The sequence below is a fragment of the Muscardinus avellanarius genome (assembly GCF_963383645.1).
Source record: "Muscardinus avellanarius genome assembly, chromosome: 2".
In the NCBI taxonomy this organism is placed as follows: Eukaryota; Metazoa; Chordata; class Mammalia; order Rodentia; family Gliridae; genus Muscardinus; species Muscardinus avellanarius.
In genome coordinates this window covers 105,106,593-105,131,128 of record NC_137787.1, presented here as the reverse complement: position 1 = coordinate 105,131,128, position 24,536 = coordinate 105,106,593, and the positions used below count along the sequence as shown (strand labels likewise).

At 35.2% G+C, this 24,536-nt stretch overlaps 1 protein-coding gene across 5 annotated transcripts in view; it reads right to left on the bottom strand.

Moving 5' to 3' along the window:
* Positions 1-16,333: 16,333 nt before the first annotated feature.
* Positions 16,334-24,536, bottom strand: part of DPP10 (dipeptidyl peptidase like 10) — a gene marked incomplete at both ends in the record, with an annotated part of 1,533,989 nt that continues 1,525,786 nt past the window's right edge. For all 5 annotated transcript variants that reach the window (XM_080690187.1, XM_080690189.1, XM_080690186.1 and 2 more), the window contains 5 exons: positions 16,334-16,468; positions 19,311-19,384; positions 23,695-23,767; positions 23,877-23,935; positions 24,168-24,267. In XM_080690187.1, coding sequence (XP_080546313.1) covers positions 16,334-16,468; positions 19,311-19,384; positions 23,695-23,767; positions 23,877-23,935; positions 24,168-24,267 — 441 coding nt within the window. The remainder of the gene's footprint in view (positions 16,469-19,310; positions 19,385-23,694; positions 23,768-23,876; positions 23,936-24,167; positions 24,268-24,536) is intronic.

Below are 24,536 nucleotides of genomic sequence, written 5' to 3'. Positions count from 1 at the left end.
AATAAGATGAAAAAGTATCAAGGTTGGAAAGGAAAAAATAAAACTATATGTATTCACTGATGACATGGCTTCCTATATAAAAATTTAAGAAAGATGCTAAGATACTCTTAATGCTAAAAAAAGTGATCAGCAAAATTTAAGGAGAGACCAATAAACAGAAAACGATTATATTTTTATGTAGTAAAATGAATATTCTAAAATGAAATAAAAAACAATTCAAATTACTCTAACTTTAAAAATAAATTTATTCTTAGAAATAAATTAAAAAAATTAAAACTTCTATAGTGAAACCTTAAAATGTTAAAAAGAATCCCCAAAAATTTAACAAATAAAAAGACATACTATATTCATGGATTAGAAAACCTAAGACACTGGCCAGGCATGGTGGCATATGCTTATAATCCCCACACTTGGAGGGCAGAGACAGGAGGATCAGGCAGGTTCAAAGCCAGCCTTGCTGGCTTAAGAAACGCTGTTTCCAAATAAAAATAATAAAAAAAATAGGTGCCTGGGAGTGTAACACGGAGGTAGAACGGTTTCCAGGAATCCCAATACCACCAGAAAGAAAGAAAGAAAGAAAGAAAGAAAGAAAGAAAGAAAGAAAGAAAGAAAGAAAGAAAGAAAGAAAGAAAACCTAAAATACTAACACTAATGCTAATATACAAATATTCATAAAAATCATGTATTGATTTGACATGATCTCTGCCAAAGCTTCATCCTTTGTTTATAAATTGACAATTCAATCTTCTATTTTATATGTAAAATTTAAAAACCTGGTCAGGACAGATAAAACAACCATGAAAAGAAAAAATAATTATGGAGGACTGTTATAGTTTTGTATCCCCCAAAAGCTATGTGTTGAAAATTTTTTCCCCGTACAAAAATACTCAGGAGTAGGAAGCCTCTAAAACTGTAAACCAAAACAAATCTTTCTTCCTCTAAGTTGTTTGTATCAGATATTTAGTTACAGTGAGGAAAAGCTGACAAATAAAGGGACTCAAACTTAACAATTTCAAAACTTACTTAAAAAATAATTAAGGATGTCTATCTCTAGAATAAAGATAGCATCAATGAAATAGAATTGAGACTCTCTATGTAGATCCTTTCACTTATGGTCAATTCATTTACAAGAATGACAAGATAATTAAAAGACAAAAATCATAGTCTTAAAAAAACATTAAGACAACTTGTAATCTACATATAAAAGAATAGATTTGAATGTCTATGTCACATAATATAATTATCTCAAAATGGACCAAAGACCTAAGAGCTAAAATCATAAAACATATATAATTAAAGATAGGCATAAATATGTATGATCTTGGCATTAGGCAAAAGTTTCTTAGGTACCCAAAGCACAAGCTACAAAGGATAAACAGATAATTTGGCATTCATCAAAATTAAAATACTTGAGTTACAAATGACTTTCAAGTAAGTTAAAGAGTCACATAATATAAGTTTATAAAGTATGTATCTGAGAAGAGATTATTTGTAATATAAGCATGACTCTTATGAAGAAAACTCAATTAAAAGTGGACAAAAAACCAGGCATGGTGGCACACGTTTGTAATCCTCTCTCTTGGGAGGTGGAGACAGGAGGATTGCACAGGTTCAAAGCCAGCTGTGCTGGCTTAAGAGACCCTGTTTCCAAATACAAATATAAAAAATAAGTGCCTGGGAGTGTAGTGCGGAGGTAGAAGGGTTTCCAGGAACCCGAGTACCACCAAAAATTAAAAAAGTAGACAAAAGAGCCGGGCGTGGTGGCGCACGCTTGTAATCCCCGCGCTTGGGAGGCGGAGACATGAGGATCGCGCAGGTTCGAAGCCAGCCGTGCTGGCGTAAGAGACCCTGTTTCAAAAATATAAAATAGGTCTGGGAGTGTAGCCCGGAGGAAGGAGGGCTTCCAGGAACCCCAGTACCACCAAAAAAAAAAAAAAAAAAAAAAAGTAGACAAAAAATTTAATTAGACTTTTTTTAAAGATAAATGGATGGTATGCAAAGGAAAGATACTGTTTATCGTTACTAGGGAAATGCAAATCAAAAGCACAATAAGAAAAATTCACAGCTATTAGAGTGACTATAATAAAAAGAATATGAAAAATAACAAGTGTTGGCCTGATATGGAAAAACTGTTGCCTTCATACATTACTGATGGGATGGAAAATAGTGCAGTCACTTTGGAAAATATTTTGCAAGTTTCAAAAATGATAAACACAGAGTTACAATATGGCCAAGCAATTTTTTTCCTAAGGGCAAAAATGGCAGGACCTTTGAAAGCATATCCACACCCACACACATAGGAATATACATTGCAGTACTATTCATTAAAGCCTCTAAGTGGTAAAGACACCAATCTTATATACACTGATAAGTAGATAAAGAAACACAGTATATTCATACAAAGAGAAGTCAGCCCTGACAAAGAATAAAATATTGATACATGCTGCAATACTGATCAACCTTAAAAACTTTATGCTAAATAAAAGAAGCAAGTTACTAAAGTCCTGGTGAATATTATATGATTTTATTCATATTAAATGCCCAGAATTGATAAGTTCATTGATAAGTTAGTGATTGCAGAAGCTGGGGAAAGGGAGGTATCTAATTCAAACTGCAGTTGCTTGCATCAATCCTTAACAAAAAAAAATTAAAAATTGGGAGGCGAAGGAGGAGATCTTATGCATGTGCACCCAATAATAAAACCATTGCAAAAGATTACTAGAACCATAACCTTGCACAAAGTTTGCTGCAGCCTTATACAAAATATATTTCTACAAGGACATCTTCTCAGCAACTGTCCAATTTTGGACTCCTGCCACCATTCTTATTGATCCTTTTAGCAAAGGACAATTGTTTTATGACAACTGTTTTCAACTTACCTTTAAAAGTCTTTGTCTTGCCGGGCGTAGTGTAATCCCCACGCTTGGGAGGCGGAGACAGGAGGATCGCGCAGGTTTGAAGCCAGCCATGCTGGCTTAAGAAACCCTGTTTCCATATAAAAATATAAAAATAGGTCTGGGAGTGTAACCCGGAGGTAAAAGGGTTTCCAGGAACCCCAGTACCACACACATAAAAAAGTCTTTGTCTTTCTTTGCATTCTCGGATGTACACGCCCATGCATACCCATTGCAAAATTTACTGCTGAAAAAAACTTTACTTTGGAGAATCTTTGCTATTTATCTTGACAGAAGTATGGAAAGTGACTGTGAAAGGCTATACACAGGGTTACAGTTTTTTTTTTTCTGTTTTGTTTTGTTTTTGAGCAGAGGTGACAACAGAGGTAATTTTGAATAGCCTTACAAAAATAATAAAAATATTAATGGACCAGTTGAATTTTATGTGGATTATTTCTCATTAAGAAGTAAGTTTAAGCAGGGCAGCTGTTGCACGCTTGTAATCTCAGTACTTGGGAGGCTGAGACAGGATTATCGAGGGTTTGCAGCCAGCCTCAGCTACTTAGGAAGACTCTTCACAATTTAGTGAGACCCTATTTCAGAATAAAGAAAAAAAAACATCTAGGGATATAAATTGAATATAGAATGCTCCTGGGTTCCATCCCCAGTACCGCAAAAAAAGTAAATTTAAGGAACTTAGGAACAGGTTGTAGAATGTGGGTCTTTTCAGGGCTCAGTTATTGATTATAAACAGAAAACAAGAGGGTTAAAAATTTAAGCTCATTCATTTGAGTAGATATCAAGATAAAGAGCAGATCAAAGTCATTGCTTTTCTGTTTCTTCTACAGTGTCAAATTAGCTGTTAATATATTCAAAGAATGGGAAAAAAAAGCCGACATAACTCTCTTCCCTCCCCCAATACTGTAGATTCCGACCAGGTATAGTGCTGTACACCTGTAACCTCAACCACCCAAAAGGCTGAGTCAGGAAGATCACAAGTTACAGATGAGACTAGGCAACTTAGGAAGGCAATGTTTCCAAATAAAAAAATAAAAATAATAATTTAATGGTTTAGAATAAAGCTCAGTGATAGAGCACTTTCCTAGTATGAACAAAGTTTTGAGTTTAATATTTATTAGTGCATACACACACAAACACCTGCAGATTCTTAAATGATGTAATAAAATATGTAAGGTTAATTACTAGATTGTTTGAAGGTTAAATAACGATGGATAATGGATGTGGTGGTGCATGCTTTTAATTCCAGTATTTAACAGCCTGAGATAAGAGCACTACACATTCAAGAACAGCCTTGGGAACTTAGTGAGATTCTCAGTAACTTAGAAATACTGTTTCAAAAAAAGATTTTTTAAAGGAAGGGAGTATAGCTGAGAGGTAGAATGCCCCCAATGCCCCTGGGTTCAATCGTGTGTGTGTGTGTGTGTGTGTGTGTGTGTGTGTGTGTGAGAGAGAGAGAGAGAGAGAGAGAGAGAGAGAGAGAGAGAGAGAGAAGGAAAGAAAGGAGAAAAGAAAGAAAGATGGGTCTGTGAGCTGGAAAGGACTGGAGTTGTGTTCCTTAGTGTGGAGTTGATGGTGCTCTATGTGAAGGGTAACCAAAAGCACAAGTAAAATATTTGACATCTGGAAAAATGATGGACTGTTCTCAAGACAGCAACTGCTCACTAAATTTTCCATTTGCTCTTCTTCATTTCTCTACCCTTTTGCTGGCAAATTGGGAAGACTGAGAGGAGAGTTGCCCTGAATAAGCTCGTGTAGTATGTGCCATTACAGAGATGGTGACAGAGAAGTGACATTGTGTGTCTCCTTCAACCTTCTCTTCTCTGGAGCTTAAAGGTCATGGGTTTAGAAGCCCTAAGTAGCCTAGCTCTCACATGCTCACAGATGCCTTCCAGGAAGTGAGAAATAAAGATGGGTTGTCTTAACCTACTGAATTATTTTTTTCTTTTATTTTACTTACTAATGTACCTTAATTTGATTTTGAAAACTCAAATTTGTTTAGCTGACAGCTTCTTCATGCTAAATTTGGCATAGTGATCACATTTAATAAGCAGCTGTTTGAAAAGGTAAGTCTGAATAAGCTTATCCTGGGACATGTACAAATTAAGCAACTAGTTAATTTTAGTTCTTCTTATTATAATTTTTTATTTACCTAATGTTATTGTTTGAATATGAAATATTCACCAGAATCCCATGTGTTGTAGGCTTGGTCCCTAGTGAAGCAAAGTTAGAGGTGGGGTTTTTAGGCAATGGCTGGACCATGAGGGTTCTGATCTGACCCGTAGATGAGTTCATTGAGACCTGAATGGACTTGTGAGGGAAATTGTTGGCTTGTGGGACATGGTTGGAGGAAGTAATTCACTGTGGTATGCTCTTGGGGACTATATCTTGTCCTTGACTCTTCCTCTCTATCTTTCTACTTCCTAACATCATAAGCTGAGCAGCCTTCCTCTGCCATGTCCTTCCAGCAGGCTGTTCTGCCATGCCTCAGGTCCATAGTGAGAGACTAAGATGATCATGAACTGACCTCTAAAACCATGAGTCCCCAAGTTATTCTCCTTCAAATTGTATAGTCAGATAATTTGGTCACTGTGATGACAAGTTTACTGATGTACCTAGTAAACTGCTAACTGGCTAGGGTATAATATAAATCATATATATTTTACATAAATATAACTGAGGCACTATATTTAACGAGGCCCACTAATTTAAAAGGATATATGAGTTGAAAACTTAAAAACAATTGAGAAAGATATACTAGAACTTTATATAAAAATGAATAAGAATAGGGCTAGGATGTAGATCAGTGGCAAAGAGCTTACCTGCCAAGTGCACCACCCTGGTTTTGATCCCCAATCCAAAAAGAGAAAAAAGAAAAGACCCCCTTTAAAAGTGAATTAAAATTAAATAAATTAATTTTTAATTAATTAATGTATTATTAATTAAATTATTTAATTAAATCAAACAATTAATTAAATTATTTATTTATTTATTATTTATTAATTATTTAATTATATTAAATTATTTAATTTAATTAAATAATTAATTTAATTATTAATAAATTAAATAAAACTAGCAACAATTTTTTAAAGTCTAGATGAAGTTAAAAACATAATTTCAATATTCCGGGGTTTAGTAGTATACCTCCAGTTTTGTTCTTTTTGCTCAAAATTGCTTTATTTTAGGTTCTTTTATGTCTTCTTACAAACTTCAAGATTGTGTTTTCTAATTCTGTGAAGGATGACATTGATTTTTTGGTAGAAATTCTATTAACTCTAAAGATTACTTTGGACAGTAACTATATCTGGGGTATAGAATCAGCTCATACATGTATATGTATATGTAGATGTAGATGTAGATGTATATATTTGGTTATCACTCTATATATATCAGCTACATATATGTATGTATATATATATATATATATAATTCAGGCATTAAAAATATGAAATCATATCATTTGTGACAATAGATGGACATGAGAAACATATTAAGTCAGACCTTGAAAGACAAGAACATTTGATGTCACTCACATGTGGAGTGTTGAAATGGCCAATCTAATAGAAGTTGATAATAGAATAGTAGTTACAGAGACAGGGAGAAATAGAAGAGAGGAAGGGCTGCTAATGGGTGCACTGTTATTGTTTCATAAGAGGAATAATTTCTGGTGTTCTATGGAATAGAAGGGAGAAATATAACAAATAATAATGTTTTATATATCTTAAAATAGAAGACAGGGACTTGAATGTATTTGGCATAAATAGATAATAAAAGTTGAAGGTGATGCATGTGCTAATTACCCTGAGTTGATCACTATCCAATGCAGACATGAATCAAAACATCATATTGTATCTCATAAATATGTACAAATATTATGTGGAGATCAAAAATCTTTTTAAAAATTAAAAATAGTTTTATATACCAAGTCTTTTAGGTTCTTTCATTAATAACTATCAAACTGAGAACAAAGGAAAGAATGCACAATTATACGGTTTCCTAGGTTTAAGGGAATGAGCAAAGCATACTAAAAGAAAAAATAAAGCACAAAACCAAAGGTAGGTTCTCTGTCCAAGTTGATTAGAAACATAACTGAGAGCCAAAGGGAGGTGGTAGGCTGGAGGCAGCACGTTGTTTTATAATTTTATTTTTACTCCCTGGAATATTTTTCTTTCAATAATCTGAGTTATTTTTTAATCCTTGATGAATTTATCTAAAATGAAGAAATACAGCACAAAATAGCAAAAGTAAACCAAAACTAACCACTATTTGGGTTGTTGTTTTTATCAATGTCTCTTTGGATAGATAATTTGGATTGAGAAATATTTTTCTAAAATACCAGGAGTTTACTGCAAATTTTCCTGAAATTGAAAGTGAGATAGGAAGCAACATAAAGACCAGCTGTTGAGAAGATGAGAATGAGATGTGGAGTCATTTTGACCTGGATTTAAAAAACATAGGTTCTTGCCAGGTGTGGTGGTATAGAAATGTAATCCCAGTTCTTGGGAGGCCGAGACAGAAGGATCACAGATTCAAAGCCAGTCGTAGAAACGTAGTGAGTCTGTCAGCAATTTTGTATGACCCTGATTCTAAATAAAAAATCAAATTGGGCTGATGGTGTAACAAAAAGAAACAAATAAATAAATATAAAGTAAGTTCTTTATGCAATAATTAATCCAGAGTGATACCACATTTGGGAAGCAATACTTGGAAGGCTGAGACAGTAGGATCAAAGGTTAAAGACCAGACTTGGCAATTTAGCAAGACTCTTAACAACCTACTGAGACCCTGCCTGTTTCAAGCTAAAAATCAAATAGTTCTGGAGATGTAGCTCAGAGGTAGAATGCCCCTTGGTTCAATGCCTAGTACCAAAAACAAAAGAAAAGAAAAAATATTTATGTGGGTGGTTCCAAGAAAATATCATATTCAATTAGGCAAGATTGAAATGACCCAGTGAAAACAAAATGAGACTGAGTATGCTAATACTTTTTAGTATTTGATGAGTCATTTGACTATAACATTTGTACTAAGATAGCCATTTATAGCTGGACTTTGTGGTGCACATTTGTAATCCCAGTATTTGGGAGGGTGAGACAGGAGAATTGTAGGTTTGAGGACAACTCAGCAAGTAGTGAGACTCTTAACCTAGTGAGAACCTGTTTCAAAATACAAATAAAATAAAACTAGTGGTGTAGCTTGGAAACAGAATATCCCTGAGTTCAATCTCTACTACCACAGGTAAAGCAAATAAAATATCCATTTATATATTAGAAATTAACTAATGAAATGGTAAACAAAGTATCCTAATGTCATATCATCAAGCAAGGTGTCTGGCATATAATAGGGACAAAAAAAAAACCTTTGTGTTACTTCATGATGTGAAAGCAACCATGGAGATGGAATTTTGTTTTAATCGGAAAAAGGGAACTTATAATTTGTTCTCCCCAAGGGATGGAATCCAATTACACCACGCAGACCATTTAAAGTCACAGAGTGTCCTGAAGGATAGACGTCAGAAAGTAATGAGAGTCATACCCATTAAAAGTGTTTATGAATAAAGAAGCTGTGTTACCTGTATTTCCTTGTCAGATCTTTTCTTTTCCCATCAGCATAAGCCTTCCATAACCCATCAATCAGAAGAATTGATGGTGTGCCTAGCAACTCAGGCCATACGGAGATAATCAAGACATCATAAATCCTGTTCGAGCAAAGAAAGCTACAAAATGGCACTGCTAGCTTGCAATCAAATTCCAAGACTATCTGCCTGCACCAGCAAATGTGTCAACAATGAGGGGCAGAGGAAAAACTAGGAAAATCCATGAAAAAATAATTTACTGACAGCAAGAAAAGTTGGAGCCCTTATGGGGGAGGAAAGTGAGACACCTTCAAGAGAAGGGTTTGTGTAAAATAGTGCTCATTGTTCAAGAGTTTGCAGGTTGCCTTCAGATGGAATGCCACCATTGAGCGTCCACTGCCTGGACAGGGTGGATCCATCTTTTTAGGACAACACTCTGTGCTTCATTTTTATATCCATTTTCTTACCCTTCTTACTTGTCGCTCCTTCTGTAGAGATCAAAGTTTCAGATGTATCACTGCCCTTGGACAGAAGAATCTGAAGCAAATTCTGCTTAAATTTAGAGGTGGAGGGATATTTCCTGATAAATGATAGGCTGTGAAAGAAGACAGTGCCTGGGGCAGCTACAGTTACATGAAGACATTGTAAAAGACAAACCAAAGCTGATGGAGCAGGGAGGTGGGAGGAGACCAGGGTTGATTCCATCATTGATTTGTTAAAATGTCACTAAAAATACACCAAACTTTAGCCCAATTATGATGTGAGTCGGTAAAAGTTTTTATCATTTAAACCAGGGATTTCGATCTCATTTTTGTAAGGAGGGGTTTACTGGGGATTGAACCTAAGAGGGTTCTATGTCTAAGCTGCATGCTCATTTCTATTTCATTTATTTGTTTATTTATTTATTGGAACAGAGTCCTTCTAAATTGCTATGGGATTTTCTAGGTTGCTGAGGCTGGCATTGAACCTGAAAATCTTCTGTCTTTGCCTCCTAAATACTGAGATTTTAGGTATGCATCACCATGGCCAAATTGCTTCTTAAATCTTAATGTGTATAAAGAATCACTTGGGATCATGTTAACCTTCAGATTTTGATCCTGTAAGATCAGGGGAATACCTGAAAGTCTGTACATCTAACCAACTTCTAGATAGTGTCCAAGTATATACTCAATTAAAAGGAGTTGAGCCAAGCAGAGTGTAGTGGCACAGGTTTGTAATCCTAATACTTGGGAGACTACAACAGGAGGATCGCAGTTTTGTGTCCAGCTTCAGCAACCTTGTGAGGCCCTCCATAATTTAGTGAGACCCTGTTTCAAAATAAAACATAAAAGTAAGGTTGGGTTGTAGCTCAGAGGTAGAATGCTCCTGAGTTCAATCTTCAGTACCACACATGAAAAGAAGTAGTTTAGCTATTTTATATTTCATATTCAACTATGTACAGCCAGAAGTATGCCAAATGACACCTCTGAATAAACATAGAGGAACTTAAAGGTTTACTCTAACCTAAAGACACACATTCATATCTAGCATTAACTCTAGGAATTCACCAAATAAAAAACGCGTGGATGAAATCATGGCATGTGAAGGCTGACTTCCAATTGTGACTCTGTCATTTACATACTGTGTGATAAGGCTGGAAAACTATTAAATTTCTCTGAATTTTGATTCAGAACAATACCACTAATTGATCCCACAAATTTGGCTTGAGGATTAGTTGAGATTATGTGATAAAATACTAAATGTGTAAAAAAGTAAATTTCACTTCTAGGATGCTATTGGTAGGAAGAAATCCTGCACTCTCAAGGGTCACTCAGGCCAAATACGACTCAGTGAAAATGCTAGGTCTGATGGACATGGACAGGTTGTGGTTGTCGGCATAGACTTTCCTGGTAACTGAACTGCTGTATTAAAAGCCCTGTAATGCCTGCACCAGATAGCCATAAACTGACTGAGAAGTCTGAAAGAAAAATAATCAAAATTATTTTTGATGTGACTCATTTCCTTTCTAAAACCTGTCTGCTGTGTTTGATAAGAGGATTTTTTTTTTAGTTTTAATATCTTTCTTCTCAGCAATCACTGAAATATTGCCAAATGGAATAAAATTTTTGTTAGCAGATCTGATCAGCAGCAAATGAAATCTATTTCTTATAGTGGTAGAAAAGTGGGAGGTAATGCAATTTTCTTAAGTCAGATTGCAAATAGAATTGTAGGTGCCTGCTATGACTTTAAATGCTGCAATATACTTTCTGAATGTGCAGCATTCAAAGATTGCATGAGATATTCATGTTTACAAGCATTGGCACTTTTATCAACAAAATGTTTCTGCAGTACAGTCCAGGATGCCTCCTGAAATGACTTTGCAATGACTTTGGCATGATTCCTGTGAGAGGGACTTTACTAGTCGTGGTCATCTGAACAAAAGTTTTCATGGATAGGAGTAACTCTTATATATCTTCAGCAGAAAATGGAAAATATGTTCTAATATTACATATGTCTACTTGGCAGTGAGAATTCATTCAAGTCACCTCAAACCTGTTACACTGGTCTATTCTTTGCCTTTCCAACCTTTGCTACAAATTATTCTTAAAAATACCTGACAACTAGCTGGGGATGGTGGTGCTGGCTTGTAATCCCAGAACATGGGAGGCAAGACAGGAGGATCTCAGGTTTGTGGCCAGCCTCAGCTACTTAGTGAGGCCCTCCACAACAAAGTAAAGAATAAAATAGGGCTGTGGGTGTACTCAGACGTAGAATGCCCCTGTGTTCAATATTTAATGAGACACACACACACACACACACACACACACACACACACTATCTGAAACTATATTTAAAATATTTAGAATATTTTCTTAGATGGGCTATACATGTGTTAAATCATTCCTTATTTCAGCAATTACCCAGAGCAGAATGATTGAGAACACAGACTTCTAAGTTGACTGGGTCTGTTATTTCACCTGTTTATTTCTTAGTTATATAATTTCTGACAAGGCTGAAACATGAGGATCCTGGTTCATGGCCAGCCTCAGCTACTTAGTGAAGTCCTCTGCAACTTAGTGAGACCTTGTTTGAAAATAAAGACTAAAAAATAGGGTTGGGGGTGTAGCTTTAAGGTAGAACACCCTTGGGTTCCATCCCCAGTACCGCATAAAAATTGAGCAAGTTATATACATTTTAAGATTCATTTTTGTGTGTACTAATAAGAATAATATCTATCAGGGCATGTTAAGAAGATAGTGTATGCTTGCTACTTAATAAGAGTTCCATAAATTTTAGGTAGAAGCTTATTCAAACCTTGAAAAAGGACATTTTCATCTTCATTTGTTTCTTATTTTTTATTCTATTCTATTCATAGCGATCAGCTTTTATTTGAAGAAAAGTTTTTTAAGTAGAACTTGAAGCTGGGCATGGTGGCCCATGTTATAATCCCAGCATTCAGGAGGTTAAGACCAGAGGATTGCTGTTCATGGACAGCCTCAACTACTTAGTGATGACCTCTGCAATATAATGAAATCCTGTTTCAAAATGAAGAATAAAAAACAGGGAAGGGAAAAGCCAGGCGTGGTGGCACACGCTTGTAATTCCCGCGCTTGGGAGGCTGAGACAGGAGGATCACACAGGTTCGAAGCCAGCCTCAGCTACTTAGTGAGGCTCTCAGCAACTTAGTGAGACCCTGTTTCCAAATAAAATATAAAATAGGTCTGTGAGTATAGCCTGGAAGTAGAAAGCCTCTGGGTTCCACCCCCAGTACTACCAAAAAAAAAAAAAAATAGGGAAGGGAGTGTAGCTCAGAGGTCGAATGCCCCACAAAAAATAAATAAATAAATAAATAAATAGGAAAGTAGAAATTGAGTCAACAGCTGGCACATGTCTGGTGTATTTTATTTTGGAAAGTGATCCTGAGAAATGGAGTGGGATGGAGAAGCATAAAGTAGGGAGGGAAAAGAGAAGATTACACACAACTGTGACTATTGAGGCCCATGTAGTCTTCCGAAGGGGAGTAGAGTCACTTGCTACTATCTTCCATTATTTGGCCTTCCATGGGGTACTAGAACTCTCATATAGGTTTGTAGTGTATAAGTGGTGAGCCTGTTCATTCTGGAGGGTAGCCAACATGAGAATCAGAGAAACCCTGGAGCAGAAATTGAAAGTGAAAGCACAGCTGAGAACGAGAAGGCAGATTACACTTATACAGTGCTCATTGCTGCTAAATGTGAATGTGCTCAGAGCGTTTGAGGATGGGCATGATTCTTTATTGAATCCATATGCCTTCAGTGAACCTAGAGGCATGTGAACAACTCATACCAAGGCAACTCTGTTTTAAAGCCCATCATTATGAAGGCAAGTATCTTCATAAGGACCAATGCTTCAGACGTCTCAGTCTAGCAGGTCTATATGTAGCACCAGCAAGATCTTCAATGGTGTTTCTATGAAAAATAAAAGTAAAGATGACTCATGTTTCAAGAGTATTTTCTTCCTTTGGTTCTTCAGGAAAACTCAGTAGACTCAAAGTTTTGAGTTGGCTACCTTCTTAATGGAAGCAAAATGAAAACACCTTTTCAAAATAGCTGCAAAAGCTATGAAGATTCTTCTTTATAGTTGGATAGAATCCCAGAATCCCACTGTGCATATATATATATATATATATATATATATATATACACACACACACACACACACACACACACACACACACACACAGCATTTTCTTTATCTGTTCATCTATTGACAGACACCTAGGTAGGTTATTTTGAATTCTACTTCAATAGCTATGTATGTATGGCTATAGTATTATGAGCTTAATCTAAATGTTAGGATTAATATTTAAGATTAATAATTATCTTAAATCTAAATATACTAAGGAGTGGAAGATCCACATCATATGGTGGTTCCATGTCGTTTCTGAAGAACCTCTGTACTGATCTTTATAGTAGTTGTATTAATTTACAATCCAACCAATAGAGTATAGGAGTTCTTATTTACCACCATAAAGAAGCATAAAATTATGTTATTTGCAGAAACAAAGAATGAAACTTGAGAATATTGTACTAAGAGAGGTCAGCTAGTCTCAGAAAGTCAAGGTTTGTATGTTTGTTTTTTCTCTCACATTTGGAAGCTAGAGAGGAAATAAGAAGCAAAAGAGACTTTAATGAAATGAGGAAACTAATAAAATAGTGGAAGGGTATTGGCAGAGGGCGGTAAGATGGGAAAATAGAGGAAACAGTTCAAATAATGGTATCTCCATATATGAAGATATCACTACCAATCTCACAACATGTCTGGGGAGGGAGGAAGAGGGGACAGGGAGGGATATGGAGGGAAATACATCAAGTGCTGTGTGCATATGTGTCTGTATCACTTTGAATTTCAGTATAATGTCTAATTAGAATGTATCAATAAAAATACATAGAAATGTTTTTGAATGAGTGTTTCAGTTAATACTGCTTACCTGTTACATTATAGAATATTTAGCTTCTTATGATGTTTTTCTTCAACAAAGGCAAAAATAGTGTTTGGAAATCTTTTATGGAGTCCTAGGAAACTCTCAGAGTTTATAAATATGTTGGGAGTTACGGGATTATGATTAAGGAAATTGTATAAAGGAAAAATACAGTTATGTGAGTCCTTTGGTAATCTGACATGTTGATGAATATACCCTTTATGAGAAGCAAACTAATTATTAAAAGTCAAAGAATCACAACGATGAACATTTTCCACCTGCCTACTAAGCAGTATGTTTTCACTAGAGATCTACTTAGCTTTTAAGGGTGAAAGTGGGTCTCACACAAATGTCTTTCACATTACAAACTGTATTAAATTAATTAAAAATAGATAGACATTGATAATAATAATAAAACAAGATAAATGATGAACAGTAAAAGGCAAATACTTTTAAAATGTTACTCAAATAGACATTCAATAAAACCACATCTTTCAGACAACATAATAATTTGCATCATAAAAAACTCTACTGGTTGAAATTTAAAATATTGATTAAAAAGCTTCAGTTGGACTTCAAATTAGCCTAAAAAGAAATTTCCATCTTAATAAAATAGGCAAAACTTTCCCTTTAAACATTACAACTTATTTTGTTAAAAAATGTGTTTACTATTCTTGAAAAAGACCTAAAATAGGTCTTTCAAAGAAGAGAGCCTTTTCCATTTTAAATTGAATCTAGTGGATCAGTGCAGACATGATTCCAAGCATCTAGGAAAAGAGTGGCAACCCAATCAGTGAATCACAGGTTCCCAAACACCCAGAATTTGGGTTAGTCCTTTGTAAAGACAGGAGAGTGTCTGAAAGACTCCTTGGCATTTTAATTTTTCCTCCTGTATTCCAGTATTTCCTAAGAACTTAAAAAAATAAAACATGACAATTCAGCATACTTCCTGGGTTTTCTCAACTTTAAAACTTGGTTACAACTCTTAGACATCTTCTGGAAGATCCCTTTTATGAAGTGAGAAGGTACACCACAGTTAATATTCTCGTGACTTAAATGGACGCTGTACAGTCAAGTTTATTTTACAGTCTTCCGTTACTTACTGCTGCAAGTCAACAGAGCACAGAAGCCGATGCATTTTGTGCCTTCCATTCAAATTAAATAGCAAACACTGTTGTTGGTGAACTTTGGGGCCAGGGAATAAAAAAGATTTCATTTCTAATTCTCACCAGAAGGATTTAAATTAAACAGTAACAGATGACTTGGAGAGGCATGGAATATTAAACAGAATACTGGAAAATAAAGTCATCCAGACATTTGCTTTTACAATGAAAATGAGAACTGGTTCTGCACTGAAATAGAAGTAAAAGGACCAAGTGTTTAAAAAGAAGCCTTCTTCATCAAAAGAGCAAATTAGCACTCAGTGGCATTGCATTGTTAACAAAATTTCTTTATCAGAAACTATAATTTAATATTTAAGTATCTAATTTACATGTGACAAGGTATCATATTCAAAAAATTAAACTGCAACTAGAAAACTATTAACCACTAAAAACAATACCAAACACAACCCAAGCATTATAGGAAAGCAATATCTAGACTTTTAAATTGGAAAAAAGTGTTTCGTTATATTTGGCTCATTAAACAAAGCATCCATTATAGCCTGTAAAAGAGCATCTTTTCTAATTCATCAAAAGTTTACCCTTTGTAGCATGAATAACATGTAAAGATAGATTCACTTACTGTATGAGCACACGTGTGTATATATATTGTGAGACACACTCGTGTGTTGATTTAAAGATATTGTATCTACTGATAACTGGCTGAACTTTGGAAGGTGCTGAAATCCGTATTTCTAGATGTTCTAGACACATTTAATAATGCCTTTTAAAATCAGAAATTACATAAAATAATCTGTTTTTATTAACTGAATATTTTCTTAAGCATAATAATAGACAAGGAAAGAATTGCACTTCTTGTAAAGGTACAGTAGTGTTAGCTTGCAGCTCAGCCATCAAAGATCAGAGACTGTAGTATTGACGATAAGTTGTGCATTATATGCAGAGATGATGGTGGCCATCAAAATCAAAATGAGAGCAACTAGTTACAGAACAAATGGGGATAACAGAAGAAAACATGCACTACTCCTACTTTAATGTAAAACTAATTTCTCCCAGGAAACCAACCCTTCTACCTTCCTTCTACAAAGAAACAGATTCTGCACCCTTGGCAACACAGTAGACTTGGACTGCGGTCTTCAAATTCTAGTTCATTGTCTCTGAGTGTGCGATTCCAGTGTCCCCTCCTTAAGCTGCCCTTGAAATTCTGGAGCATCTACAATATGACAGTCTCTTGGTTAGGTTTCATTGAGCCTCAATATCCCCTTCAGTTCAGTATAAATAGGGTCCATTATTCATCTTCTTCCGGTTCCTGTGGTAACACGGGTATTTCCTCCTTTAAACAATCGCTGAAGAATCTGAGGATTGTGCTGTAGAGATGATACTTGCTTTTCTCAGATATGCTATGACCTTCATCTGGATAGACCTAAGATATCAAAAGAAAAATGAGTTCAAGTTACTAAAGCTACTTTTGTTACTTAAAATTTATTATTTTAGTCCCTATGATGTAAAGATTTTGAACAATAATATCTAACCAGGGGGTGGATTCATTTGTAGAGTGCTTGCCCGGCACATTTAAGGTCCTGAGTTTGACTCCTCAGTATAGCAAGAAAAAAAAAAAAAAAAAGTTTCAAAGTACCTGAAATATGACTTAATCAATTTCTGAGTTCTTTAAACTTTTACAAAAGATTGCAGTCATATAAATCAATATTTCAGACAAAAAGTATTTTGCATTAGGATTTATTGTTCAAGGAAAGCAAACTTTTTAATGTTTATGTTGAGTATGATGGGTTAACATTTCCCTGTTTGCCCAAACTTTGGGCATTTTTTGACTATATTTCCCTGACCTCTCTTTTCCTTAGAGTGTCTAATTTAGCAAAGTTACAATTAAGTATCTTTTTTCCTCTTTTGAAAATACTATAAATTTTTAATTCTCTTCCTAGTTTTACAACCTCACCATGTACTTCCTAAAAACAAGAGATCCATCCGAAATGCAAACATTAAAAAAGGTAAATGTCTCTCTCCTAGCCTCTGGGAGCATAGGATTTTTGCTCCTTCCATGAAGGCATTTTGGTAACAAGCAAGTCCCCATCCACTGCAGGATCCGAGATGTAAAAATATGGACTTTATCTCAAATTCTTTTATTTGAGAGGAAAACTCTGGTATACCTGCTATCACAGGACTGCCTGGTGAATTATTTCTCTAGGTCTGATTGTCAGTGTTCAGTCCTGAAGGCACTCAGAGACTGCTACAGCTCAAGTTGTCCTGGCTATAACTTCTGTTGGTGGCAGATCCCAACATTAAGCACACAATGCCCATTTTGCAAAGCTATGGGGTCATGGTGGCTTCCACTAGGATTTAAAAGGGATGACTTGGAGGCCAGACTGTATATGGCAGTATCAGAGTGTCTGCAAGCAGCTTCCAACAGAGCGATACATGAAGCTATGGGCTAACGACAGAGCTGCAATAGAGAACCCAGGAAGTTAGAGATGCCAGGAATGTGGACCATCTGCCAACAGGAGCTGCAGGCAGAAAACAGAGCCAGCCCAAGCTACACTCCCAGACCTTTTCTTTTTCTTTTTCTTTTTTTTTTCATTTGGAAACAGGGTCTCTTAAGCCAGCACAGCTGGCTTCGAACCTGCGAGATCCGCCTGTCTCCACCTCCCAAGCGTGGGGATTACAAATGTGCGCCACCATGCCCGGCTTTCCTATTCCTCTCTTTTGGAATGAAAGTGTTTACTCTTTCCCATCATTGCCTCGTGAAAGTATGTAAACAAATTTCCTTATTTTTGCAAGAGTTCACAACTGAGTTTGCATTGTATCTCAGAGGAGGTGTTGGACATGAATTTTTTCCCCAATGTTGAAACTTTTAAGATTTTGAGGACTACCGGATATGGACTGAATGCATTTTTCATTGCAAGACAGAGTTGAGTCTTTGGAGGCAGGGGTAGAATAATAAGTTTTGGATATTAAATGTCTCCCAAAGGTTCATGTGTTAAAGGCTTGGTCACTAACCTAGAGTACTACTGGGAGGTGAAAGAACCTTTATGAGATGAGATTTAGAAACATGGGTCATTGGGAATGTGCCCTTTGAAGGGGACATTCAGACACCAGCTCATGCCTGTCTCTCTGCTTCATGATTTCCATGAAGTGAATAGCATTACTGTGATGTGCTGTGCCATCAGGGGCCAAAGGGATGGGGTCAGGCAACCATGGACTGAAACCTCTGAAATCATGGACCAAAAAAATATTTGATCTTTTACTTTGATTATCTCTGATATTTTGTCACAATGACAGAAAATTAATTGACATAATTGTTTCCTCCAAATGCTGAAAAAAATGGGCTTTCTTTTTTTTTTTTCTTCTAAGACTCCTCCATAAGGCTGGAAATTTTCTGATAGCATAAAATATGTCTTGTTACCTACCTAGCACAGTGACTACTATAAAGTAAGTCCTTGATAAATATTTACTTAATGTGTGAATGTACAGATATAAATGGTAATATAAAGGGTATTTTATCCTCTCCATTTTCATGTACTATTTTCTCCAAACATGTATTTCTTTCCAACTTTTTGTAAGTGTGATGGAAAGTAAAGACAGAAGGAACAGAGAGAAATAAAAAATACCCTTTAAAAATAATTCAATAATAAAATTCTGAAGAAAAGAGGACAATTTTTGAAAGATTAATGCAGTTCTCTTCTAAAGCATGAGCTGATCCATATTCTCCCTCTCAATATAATTAGGAACAAATAATACAATCTTTGTTACCTACAAAATTAATGAAAAATAATTAAATTGAAAATGAAATAACAAAAAAACTGTTCTAGATCTCACAAGTGAAAGCAGGAAGGTAGACAAAGACATTTGGTGCAGTTTGAATACGGAATGACTTCCACAGGTTCATGCCATTAAAGGCTTGATCCCCAAGGTGGCTCCATTGGGAGGAGGTAGAACCTTTAAGAAGCAAGGCCTAGTGGAAGGTCTTTAGGTCATTGGGGGCATGCCCTCCAAAGGGATTGTGGGACTTCAGCAACTTCCTCACCTCTTTCCTCTCTGGTTCATGTTGTGGGTTGTTTTGCCTCCCATGTGCTTTCACCATGATGTGCTGCTCTGCTGTAAGGCCAAAGCATCAGGGCCACCTGGTCATGGACTAGAACCTCTAGGATTATGATCCAAATAAACTTTATTTCTATAGTTGAGTACCTTGGGTATTTGTTATGGTAATGGAAGGCTAACTGAAACCACACTTTTCTGAAGGAGTTGCTTACCTGCATAGTGTAATTCATTCCAGCTTTTATTAGATGCTTGATGAATTCTGCTGAATGCTGAAAATGAATTTTTGCTGCAAGAAATTAAATTACAACATTTTAAAAGAAGACTAATAAGATTAATATGAAGATTCTAAAAATGATCAAAAATTTATATTATACTTTCAAAAAGATTATTTTATATACAATGACCATTTGAAAGACTAATTGATTTTAAAAAGAAAACTGTTAGCTATTATGGTAACACATTACCTTTGCATTATTATAAAAACAATCCTATTGGAGGGATGGTGCAGGCTTAATTATTGAATTCATAGGATAGCATTTAGCTGTACTGTACTATATAGCATCTATTATTCCTAATTATTCACATATTTGTATTATAATTTTTGAGGGTGGTACTGGGGTTCCTGGAAACCCTTCTACCTCTAGGCCACACTCCCAGACCTATTTTATACTTTTTATTTGGAAACAGGGTCTCTTAAGCCAGCGAGGCTGGCTTTGAACCTGCATAGTCCTCCTGTCTCCACCTCCCAAACGCAGGGATTACAAGCATGCGCCACCACGCCCTGCAGTATTATAAAATTTTTAACATAGTTAATGTCATATCTGGATATTAATACAGCAAACCAGTTTTCCATTCCTTTATGAAGACTATTGGGACACAGTCTTAGCTTACTGGAATTCTGCTTTATTACATTAAATCAGAACATAATGCCCCATGCTGACAAAATAGAGTACATATCTCATAATTCAAGGGCTAAATATTTAATATATAACATACTGATTATACCTATTTCCTTGCATCCTTGTCCTGCTTAAATATAATGATTCCAAAATTCTGAAATAAGCAGCAAAATTCTCTGGGTTTGATAGCAGTATTGGTTAATTTCTAGCTATGGAAACCTGGACCAGTCGCTAAAATCTCTCTGTGTAATACTTTGCTCATACGCCGCTGGGCTGTTCCTTTCAGCACTCCGTATATCTTTGGATCTCTGTAAGTTTTAAACTAGTGTTTTATAACTGTCTTTGTAAAATCACAGCAGCTTCATTAATTGTTTAAGACTTCTTAATGCTCTAATTCTGTGATACCAAATAAACATATTATACAGCATAGGTTACAATATTCAAATGGCCATTTAAAAATTCTAAAAATATACCCAAGATCCTTTTCAATGTCTTCCTAGAACATTTAATAGGAAAATTACCATATCAACTCTAAATAAGTATACACTGCTTAGTAAATGTAAGTTACTAGAAATGCTAATAGAGGCAATGACTAAGTAATAATAATCCCTTATTTAGCTCATTTTTTCTGTTGTAGAAAAGATATATGGAAATAATCTCATCATTTCTCCATATAGATACAGCTGAAAATACAAAGGTGCAAATACATTTTTCAATTGAATTTTTTTTCTGCTTAGTTACTAGCACAGTCTACTGATATTTGTTGTTTGTGTCCTTCCTAGGACTAAACTAGGGATATTAATTGGATAAGTGAGCTGATTCATAATTTTCAAGTTAATACTAATACAGTTATATTCTAATGTCATCAGATGTGCACCTGTAACCCACCAGGCCCCTGCATATGGTTTATGACTACATGTGTTTGTGGCTCAGCACAGGGGTGATCTGAAGTGGCCAGGACTGAAACTATTTTATCAGGTAGGCAAAGCACCAGGCCCAGAAATGAGTAAGTTTAATAGGAGCAATATGATTTACCTGAATAGCTATAACAAACAAACAGAGACACTTGAAAGAATACTAATATAAGCCATGCGTGGTGGTGTACACCTGCTAACCCCAGTCTTGGTAGACTGAGACATCAGTTTGGTAGGCTGAGCCATCACTTGGGAAGGTGAGGATCACAGGTTCATGATCAGCCTCAGCAACCTAGCAAGACTTTCAGCAACCTAGAAAAACCCTAATTCAAAAGAAAAAAGTAAAATGTGCTGGGGGTTTATCTCAGAGGTAGAATCATCCTGTGTTTAATCCGCAGGACCACACACACAAAAAAATAGAAAATAAAAATAGAAAATAATATTAATATATTGTAGGGAAATAGCTAGAAGTACAATGACTTAACTTTGAACATGACTGAGGTTGCAGTTTATAATGATTAACAACCTCAATACCTGGATTCAAACCTCTACTAATTTTGTGTGCTTTTTCTAATATCTGTTTCTCTAATCTGTTATATAAGAAGGCAGTAGACTTACTATGCAATATTTCTATGCTGAACAAATATGATAGTACTAAATGACTTTATTACATCTACCGACATATAGTTAACACTTAATAATTGTTGGTTATTATTAGCACTATTGAAGTTATATACATATAATGTTATGTCTATATGATATTCTTGATTCTAAAGTCCTTCAAAATTTTTATATTATGTTTCATCATGTTTTACCCAATACTGGCATTACGTAATATAAATTCTTTTATGAATAAACTTCAAAATTATTATAGTTTCATATTTTCAGAAAAATTGCCAAAAAGCAAAAAGAATTTATGTATATCCCAGATCCTCCTACTCTTAACAGCTTATGTTATTATATGATATTTGTCATGCAAAAGAAACTAATACTAACATACTACCAACAGCTAAACCTATATTATTTGGAATCCACTGTTTTCTTGTGACAACTTTCAGATCCAGATTCCCTTCAAGAATAGCATATTATCTGTAGACACCATGCCTCCTTAAACATCCATCATCTGTGAGTTTTTCACACTTTTTTGGGTTTTGATGATCTTCCAAATTCTGGGCAGTTATTTGATAGAATCTTTTTTATTCAAGTTATATGATTTTTTTTGTTTACTTGATTTTTAGTTTCATGGTTAGACTATGATTATGGATTCTGAGTGTCAAACCATAATGTGTCATTCTTGTTATATCATAGCCAGAGTATTTACTAGGAACATGGCTTCTCCTAATAACATGAAGCCTAATTACTCGCCTGAGGTATTATAGGACAAGTATTTCATTGTAAAGCTTCTTCTTTTTCTCTCCATGTAGTGCTTTTGATGAACATCAAGTGTGACTCATTTTATTGTTGTTGTTGTTGTTGTTATTATTATTATTATTATTATTATTATTATTATTATTATTATTTTGGTGGTACTGGGGTTCCTGGAAGCCCTTCTACCTCCGGGCTACACTCCCAGACCTATTTTTTTTTTTAATTTGGAAACAGGGTCTCTTAAGCTAGCACTGCTGGCTCCGAACCAGCGCAATCCTCCTGTCTCCACCTCCCAAGCGCAGGGATTATAAGCGTGCGCCAACACGCCAGGCAAGTACGACTCATTTTAATGTGGAGGGAGTAAAACTTTTTCTCTTTGAAGGAAAGTAATTATATAATTTTTAGGAAAATTTTTCTAAGGGATATTTGTTGCTTTCCCATCCCCCAGGTGTGTGTGTGTGTGTGTGTGTGTGTGTGTGTGTGTGTGTGTGTGTATTTAAGCTCTGACTGAACTATAGTTTGACAAGCTTGAAAGTTAAATTGGAGAGATGGTGTACTCTTTAAGACCTTTAATTGTTTTTCTTTGTAAAAGTTACTAAAAATACTGAGGCAGGGTAGGAAAATCCCCAAAAGTTGATGATTTAGGAAATATTGATTCAAGACTCGGACTCCCTCAGCTCACTAGCTCACTTTTTAGGTATCCTCGGATAAATTTTTTTCCTAGAAATTTATTTTTCTCAACCATGAATGGGGCTCTAAATATCCAATCTTCTGTCGTGAGGTTTCACAAAGAATAATAAGTATATAAATTCTTTGAGCCTTAAGTGTTTCATGTAAATATAAATATTTATTGCTAATGAAATCAATCACATCCATGTTTCAAATAATTTTTTTCATCACTCTTTTTCTCATGAAAGGTAATTGTTCTTGTAAAAAGTCCTTGTTTTGACTCCACTGAAGTGAACGTGCTCACTGGAACTGTGTCTCAGTGCTTGCACATTTCTGCTGTTGAGTTTGCAGGTTGCTTCCACTGTGATACATTGTGTAGCCATACTCACTAGCCACAGAGACAATTTAAAATTACTATAAATTAAGTAATATTAAAAATTCTATTCTTCCATCACACTAAACACAATGTGGCCCTAACTGCCCAAAGGTATTATGTTCAACTGCGCAGATCAAATAGTCCCATCACCCACCACAGGTCGAAGCTGCTATTTGAAGCTCGTTCTGCCTTCTTCTCTTAACCCTGAATTGCTTCTTCCACCTTCTATCCTGCATCACATTCTTTGTCCCTCTGCCTGCTCTTTCTTTTTTCAGAAAGTATACAGAATTCTGTAAGAAGTCCCAAGATGCATTGCCTCATAAAAGGTCAAACCCCATCATCAAACAGTAGCAGCAACTATAATACTTACTGTCAGCAGTTCCATGAATTATTAATATATTTTCTTCTTTTAGGCCATGAATATTATGTAGTACACTGGATGCCTAAGAAGAAAAGCACAAATATCTGTACCTACAAATCTATCTATAAAATCAATAGAATCTAATTTTTAAACACATGCTCTTTTTTCTTTGTTATTTTTAAATTAGTTACCTGGTAAGTGCTTTCTTCCTTAGAGGGCATACCAAGGTATCTTTCAGAGAAAGCAGAGGCTGTGACCCAAGAAAACAGAAATTTAAGAATAAACTAAAAACCTAGCTTATTTCAACATTTTAAATTTATGTTTCACTTTCCAGTAAAATCGACTGGATCAGGGAGGTGATAAGCAATTTTAAAAGTCTTTAATAATACACAATAAATGAGCCCAATGAGCTTCTCTACATTAGGATTTTGTTTCCCACAAATCAATAGATTACATTAGGTCAGTCTGTGAGATATACTCACCATACAACTTCATGTCTGTGATTGGTGCAACCACTGAGCCACATTTAAAAAGTTTTTCATCTGACTTCAAGATCATTGATGCAATATAGCCACCATACCCCTGGCCAAAAAAAAAGAAACAAGGATATAAATATATATTCATATATATATATATATATATATATATACATACACACATATACATGTGTGTATGAGGTATATATGATATATGAGATATATACATATATGTATATATGTTTATATATATAACAATTGTTCCTGGAGATATTCTTAGCTTTGATTACTGATAGTGCATATATCTATATATCTTATAGTGTGACTGAGTTCAGAAAAAAATGCACAAATATCAATATGGAATAATTGCTTAAA